At 44.4% G+C, this 7,670-nt stretch overlaps 1 protein-coding gene across 1 annotated transcript; it reads right to left on the reverse strand.

Annotated features, from left to right (window-relative positions):
• Nucleotides 1-6,567: 6,567 nt before the first annotated feature.
• LOC118417402 (kelch repeat and BTB domain-containing protein 2-like) lies at nucleotides 6,568-7,670 on the reverse strand. The gene is made up of 2 exons (XM_035822959.1): nucleotides 7,578-7,670; nucleotides 6,568-7,375 (listed from the first exon to the last, which is right to left on the reverse strand). Exons 1-2 carry the CDS (start codon nucleotides 7,595-7,597, stop codon nucleotides 6,568-6,570), a joined length of 828 nt encoding a protein of 275 aa, XP_035678852.1. The 5' UTR covers nucleotides 7,598-7,670.

The raw sequence follows: 7,670 nt of genomic DNA on the forward strand, positions 1-7,670 counted from the left end.
ATACTAATATCTAATGATACCATAGGATCTGCTTGGAGATTAGCGGTTACCTGATTCCACGGCGCCGTGACCGTCCAGGGCGGGGCTGTACCGCCAGGTGTGGTCGTCCCTTCCGACACATGGAGGGCCAAGAGTGACGTCACTGCAAAACAAGACACAGGTAAGTGTTCCAGCTATCTGGTTATAATTTGGCCTACGTCACATTACCTAGGGGTTCCACGGTGTCTGAAGCCGGGTAGACATCGGCTAACATAGTCACAAATAAATTTTTCTTCACGCGTTAGAGCGTATTTTTCTACCCGGGCCCCTGGTTGATTTTAGGTTCGACCTGAAATTAACCCTGGCCCCGTCCGAGCCCCAAAGTGGCCCGGCAGCCGCCGGGGGTGTCGGCCCGTCCGAAAGTCAGCCCCTAACTTATCCGGCGGGCCCCTTTGTGGAAGCGTGACGTTAGCTTTAGGGGGCTCCTGTCATACGTGACCGAAAACAGTCCCTACTTTTAATGGTTCAGGAAGAAAATGAATATGGTAAGGCAAAATGCTTCCTCCGTAAATTCGTTTTCGTAGTGGATCCTATTCAGTATTTACAGCTCTGTTTTAGAGCCTAAAGTGTTGCAGTACACAAAACCACCTGGAGGGGCGCTATCGCCGTCATGGCACCAGCACCCCTTACCCCGTGTGCACCATACCAAACCCGATAACTTTCTAGCGGGGACCAATGATCGCTGCTGACAGATCACCGACAATTACTAGAGTGAAGTAGGCAATTGAGTTCTAGTAGCGCGCTATTCGCGCCCTTGCCACCCCCCTCACACACACACACCGTTTTATATAGGCTAGCCTTTAACCAATTCAATACGCAAACATAGGCATAAGCTTAGTCAACGTGACGTATAAATGTATCAAACGTGTTTACTCGTACCGAGGACTACGTTGGGAAACCCCCGCGGGTTTTTTCCTACCACAAAAAGGGCCCTTTGTAAGCCAAACAATTGAACCGGACATCGGACACGTGTTACACACTTAAGACAAACAATAGGGCCTATTCACACCTGGCTGATTATTGACAGGGTAACCGTACACCGGTCGCACGGGAGTAAACGTTGGTCTGTGGGCTAACGAACATTTCCCTATCCAGAATTAATTTGGAAGTAGACACAAAATTTATGTCTTAAATTGATTTAACAGTGGGTTCCCGTTTTTTTCAGTCATTTTGTTGCTTCCACTTTTCTACGAGGGGCGTGCAATTAGTAATGGTCCTGACCCATTTCCCATAGCAGGAGATTAATGAAACTTGGCACAGTTATTAGTCTTTCTCTTCATAGGAATCACCCAGAGTTATGCATTTCTCCCATCGTTTGATGCAGCTCTGGACACCGATTTTGTAGGACACCCCAGGTTGGTCCTCCAACTGATGCCTCATCAATGGCACAAGAGGGACGACCAGGTCTGGGAGCTGTTTCCACAGACTTCCAGCCACGTTTGAATTCAGGATGCCAGCGTTTTACAAGGTCATATGATGGGGCATCATCACCATAAGTTTCATTTATTTCATCAAAAGTCTTCTTTGGTGTGCGTCCTTTCAAATACAAAAACCGGATCACTGCGCGACACTCAACTGGTTCCATTTCACACCTGGTCCATTTCGCACCTGACTAAGTTCAAACACCAGTAAATCAGAAACCACAATTAGTTCAGAGCTGTCTTTTGCAACATAACCCATAGAGATATGAATTATTACACATACAAAATTTCATTTAGATCAGACAACTGGAAGTGGCTTATTGCACGCCCCTCGTAAACCATCTAACTAAAACATGTGTACTTTTCCAACAATATGAGAATGAACGAAAGAAAATCAATGAGACAGAGATTGGAAAGTCAAGCATGCATGAAACAACTTGTCTCCTGAAGGGGACGGCAACATTGTTTGGGCGACAAGGAACCACAACAATAACAAAGAAAGCACGCAAAGAAAGCGTGTGCAACACACCCAAGAATATCCCATTGATGTCTTCAACTTGCCAATTGACCGCATAACGAATGAGCCGAAAAACACACACTCCGCGGCTTGCAAAGTCAAAGTTCTGGTTTGAATTCCATTCTTGAATGAATGAAAGTATGTTTACCTTTTACCCTTTGATGACTGCTTGTGATAAAAGTGCCTTAATGCCTTTAGCTTTGAAGTCTCCCCTTTTGTCGTGTTGACAAAACACGGCTCGTGTTGTTTTACGACCACAACTACGTGTCGCCTCGGCGGGAGAGGGAAATAAATCATTTTGTTTCTTCTCTTCTTTGTTTCAACTCGTTCCTTGTACGAATGGGAAACATGGCAAGACTAGTGTTCGCCGAGGGTGCTGTCAGCACTCACACTCACTCACTCAGTCAAATATAGCTAGTAGTCATAGGGTTAGTCTATGCGCACCTAAACCCATGTGTTATGAACCCATTATAATATATACACCACATGTATGAACGAACACCCCTACTGGGAATGGAAGAACCCTGGAGTCAAGGAGATAAATAAAGATTTTGTCTCCAAATATTTTTCAGTCTAAAGTTCTGAAAATCACATCGTTACCGAAAATAAAGGGGGGTCCACAACACCACGAAAACCGCAACACATAATTATTGTCTTATAATGTGTATGTTATCATTGGACAGGCTGACTACTCTTTTTCATTGACAGAAAAGTGGCAGATACGTACAATACACATGATATATCATGATTGCAGTTGAGTTTTTTTGGCAGTCATGGCTACAAAAACTATAAAAAAAATGTCCTTCAGTAGAATCATCAGCATTTTGAGTTGATTACAAGGACCAAGTTGCCTCTCAAACAATAAAAACACTCAGAACGTAGCCCCCTTCGGTGTAGGGTTACCCGAACATCAGCCCCCACCCCTCAGACTTACGTCCCAAATAGAAAAAAGGGGGCTCTGCTGGCTAGTTCATGGGCTTTTTTTGCACTTTCAAACGTGCCCCCCGTGGGATAAATGAGACAGAGATTGGAAGGACAAACATACATGAAACAACTTGTCTCCTGAACGGGAAGGCAACATTGTTTGGGCGACAAGGAACCGCGACAATTGGAAGGAAAGCACGCAAAGAAAGCGTGTGCAACACACCCAAGAATATCCCAAGGATGTTGGCTAGTTCACGGGCTGTTATTTTAACTTTCGGGCGTGCTCCCCTGTGGGATAACCGGGAAAAAGCTGTATATAAATAATACACGAAATCCACAAGACGCAGTCACAAAATATTTGACAGAATATATGTGTGTGTGTGACAAATCCTGAAACTTGAGACTGTCCACTTTAACAGGGCTGCGCTTACCTCTGTTTCAATAGCCCTCGGGCCACACAACCACCTATCATATTCTTTCCCCATGGCGGGCCAATGCTGACTACTTAGCAGAGAAATCAGCATGCACGTTTTTAAGTCTTTGTTACGCCTCTGCTGGCGATCGAACTCACGGCCTACCAAAAGCATGGGGAACTCTTTACTTCAATGGCAATTGTGTTACCCCGATATGCTGTCGTACGACGCACGTGACAAAGTCTAAATAATCAATTTTCTTGTAGCGACCGAAAATTCACATTGAGACTTACCAATGAGGAGGAGGAGAGGAAATCCCGCTAAAAGGCTGCAGTCTCGCATGACTGGTGGCTTTGCAGACGAACTTGAGCTTGGTCAGGTTCAGAGTCGCGTTCTGACGTTACACGGAACACTTCCTCGTGCCGAAAGTACTTGACCGCGTGTTTTTGACCAGGATAGTTTCGTCTTTAGTGACGTAGGCCGTTGGGGCTGTTCCATTGAACTGGATGGGGGGTAGTATCACTATGGGGTACATTTATTTTTGGGAGCCCATGTTGTTGATGCATATGTTTGTTCCTAGATTTGTCATTTCAACCTTAGGAAAATATATCTTTATATCACTTTCATGTCATGAAATTCAGATTTCGGGGGCAGATAGGATGACATTCTTTGTCAATTCTAACAAGCACATTTCCGTCACGAGGCGGGCCCTGGAGACACCAGCCCTCCTATCGAGTCAACTTGCAAACGGTTAGGAAAGACAGGCACGCGTCAAAAGCTCCCCCTAGTTGGACACATTTAGCTAAATGTAGGATTAGCCTAACTAATCCTACATGCCTAACTATATTCAAAATTGTGAAATTTCAATGTATGCCGATGACACGGTTATTCACTTCAGCAGCAAGGATTCTGGGACCATCGAGACTGCCCTTCAGACAGATCTCGAAAGGTTGTCTCAATGGTTTGCAGTGAACTATCTGTCGATAAACGAAGGAAAGTGCAAGTGTATGCTAATAGGTACAGATAAAAAACTGAAAACTTGTACAAACCATAAATGGTCAAATTATCAACCTGTGCTACATGTACAAATACTTGGGTATATTCATTGACAATCAACTGAATTGGAAGTGGCACGTTAAAGACGTCCTTAGTAAGTTAAGACGAGCATTAAGTATTATGAAACATGTCAGTCCCTTTGTATCTACATCAGCACTTCGTACTCTATACAATACAATCTTCCTGCCGTACATCACATATGGAAGTACTGTTTGGGATACCGCACCGGAGCAAGACCTTCAAAAACTCCAACGAATGCAGAACAGGGCCGGGAAGCTGCTACTGAAGGCCCCCTACAGAACACCCTCGGCCGAAGTGTTGACTCGTCTAGGATGAAAGAACATCAAATGCATACACAGACACCAGAAGGCGTTGCTCACATACAAGGCTCTAAACAACTTACTGCCAGTCTACATGACAAACTTGTTTACATACTGTAGGGAAAGGTCAACTAACTCGGCACAAAAAGTTTGGAATATGAACTTTGGCTGATCATATTTCTGTTGTTTCTGCATCAATTTCAATGTGTTATATATCAATAGAAAACGTGTGTGATTTCCTTTCATATGGTATCAAATTCCTTATGAATATAAATTCGTGGAACGAGCACCAGGGCTGCTTACGTCAGTGGGTCACCAAAAAAAAGTGCCCAAATTTCCTTTTTTGTGTGCAACACTGTATCGCCCTGCTGGTATGGGTGCGTGTGTAAATGATTCAATCTGTCCTTTTTCACATAATCTTTGGAATACAGAACATCCAAGTTTATCTTTAACATTTTAGTAGAGTATATATGCCCTTTTGGCAGTTGGATGACCAAATCAAGGTGCGGAGGAGCCAAGGTGAATGCCACGTTGACTGTCGCACGGATAGAGCGTAACAGCGTGTAGCGCTTGGTGGAGGCAGTGTTATGTATGTAAGTGTGGTGTATGTATGGCTGCCACAGGAAAAACAAGGTTCACCATCATCCTAGACAACCTCAATACTGTAAGATACAGGGACACCGTTTTTCATTCAGATGCAATGTCTTACCCCTTCAATATGGGGTCGAATGACATTCTGCAAGATTACACTGCCCGTCCACGCACAAAGTCTACAATAGTCGTTGCTCTGTGTGGACGTGTGTTGTAGTCTAACACTTGCAGAATTGCATTTGGCCCCATACACACGCTGACGAGGCATGGCATTGCCTCTGAATGAAGAATGGTGTCCCTGTATCTCACAGTATTGAGGTTGCCTGGGATGATGGTGAACCTTGTTTTCCTGTGGCCTTGTTTGCCTCCACCAAGCGCTACACACTGTTACGCTCTATCCGTGCGACAGTCAACGTGGCATTCACCTTAATGGCTCCTCCGCACCTTGATTTGGTCATCCAACTGCCAAAACGGCACATATACTCTACTAAAATGTTAAAGATAAACTTGGATGTTCTGTATGCCAAAGATTATGTGAGATAGGACAGACTGAATCATTTACACACGCACCCATACCAGCAGGGCGATACAGTGTTGCACACAAAAAAGGAAATTTGGGCACTTTTTTTTGTGACCCACTGACGTAAGCAGCCCTGGTGCTCGTTCCACGAATTTATAATCATAAGGAATTTGATACCATATGAAAGGAAATCACACATGCTTTCTATTGATATATAACACATTGAAATTGATGCAGAAACAACGGAAATATGGTCAGCCAAAGTTCATATTCCAAACTTTTTGTGCCGAGTTTATATATAGATAGATAGATAGATACATAGATATAGATATATAGATACAGTTGGGGAGCTTACAATGTACATTAAATAGATAAATTGGCTAGATTCAATGAATCAGTTTTATGATTTTATCTTCCACAACGTCCCAGTGCCTCAGGTGTTGCCATTGTCACTTCCACTCTCCCTGTCATCATCCTCTTTGTCTAAGAGGTCGTCCTCACTGTAACTATTATATACTGAGATTCCACTTACGGGTGGATCTGAGCATGAAAAAGTGGCGTAACTCATCTCCATGGTACAGAAGGCAATTTTCTAGTGTATCAGATGTCACTTCCACTTCCATCGTCCTCTTGGTCCGAGAAGTTGTCTTCGCTGTAACTATTATCTGAGATTCATCTTTTGGGTGGATCCGTGTTAAGTGCTGTTATTCTTCTCCACTGTCTGTCTACAGTCTGACAGGAAGGTCATCCTCAATGTCCTGCTGTATTAGATGTTGCCATTGTCACTTCCACTTCCGTCGTCCTCTTGCTCAGAGAGGTCGTCTTCACCGTTACTGTCATCTGAGATTCCGCTCCCCTCTTCTCCATGGCTGGGAGGGTCCTTGTATATTTCTGTACCATAATGCCTCAGGCACTGTGGGACCATTCTTGCCGTTAGACAGTGAACTTGAAGTGTATGTCGCAAACCCATGGAACCCAACCAGCGTGCCATGGGCGGAACCAGACTGCTCTTGTCTTGTACAGACTGTCTCTGTCTGGAGTCTATATCTGACTGCCAAGAGTCTGTCTCTGGCTGATACTGGTTAATGTCAATGCTAGTCCTCATAGCATAAAGGTTCGTGTTCCTGTGTACCTTGAGGAGGTACAGGGTCTCTCCATACCTGGCCATGATTGTTGCGTGGGAGGCAAAACCATACTTTCCAGACTGCTTCCATTCATCTTTTGCAGGGTTGTATATCTCTGGGACCACTCCAATCATCGGTCCCATGTTCCCTGTACAGTAGATGCTTCCCTGATACATGACGGCCTGAGGGTATGATGCTGGCATATTCCTGTTCGTTATCTTGTTCCACACGTTGTTTGTGGTACTGAAGCTGTAGCAGCCTTCCTCAAACTCACCTATGACATAGATGCTGTCACCAAGAGCCACAGAACAAAAGTCCCGGCACATGGGGTGGGGGAGGGGTGGTATGGTTGTCCACTCATCACGACTAGGGTCGTATTTCTCCGCTGTTTCCTTAGCGTCATCACCACCGATGGCATAGATGTACCCCTTCAGGTGCACCAGGCCACACCTGGTAAGGAAAATGTTACCAAGATTAAGACGAATGTTGGGGGTTTTGGCAACTCATTCAAATCTGAATCATTATTACAGTTTAAGTTGTGCACATTTTCCTAAGACATATTAAGAACTTAAATTCCTTAGTTTACCACGAAGGTGAATTATCCTCCAAACTAACCAGGAAAACATCTGCTTGCAAGAGAGAGTTGACCTACCTGAGTCTTCGTGAAATCATCTCGCACCTTTGCTCCCAGGTGTTCAACAGATGGTTGTAATGGTAAATTTTCTTTAGCTTCTTGCAACCCTTG

The sequence above is a fragment of the Branchiostoma floridae genome, chromosome 6 (genome assembly GCF_000003815.2).
Source record: "Branchiostoma floridae strain S238N-H82 chromosome 6, Bfl_VNyyK, whole genome shotgun sequence".
In the NCBI taxonomy this organism is placed as follows: domain Eukaryota; kingdom Metazoa; phylum Chordata; class Leptocardii; order Amphioxiformes; family Branchiostomatidae; genus Branchiostoma; species Branchiostoma floridae.

Excerpts from the sequence above, each read along its gene's own strand:
- LOC118417402 (XM_035822959.1), bottom strand. The coding sequence starts at position 7,597 with ATGATTTCACGAAGACTCAG. Across the intron at positions 7,376-7,577 it reads ATGATTTCACGAAGACTCAG|GTGTGGCCTGGTGCACCTGA; the intron begins GTAGGTCAACTC and ends TTTCCTTACCAG.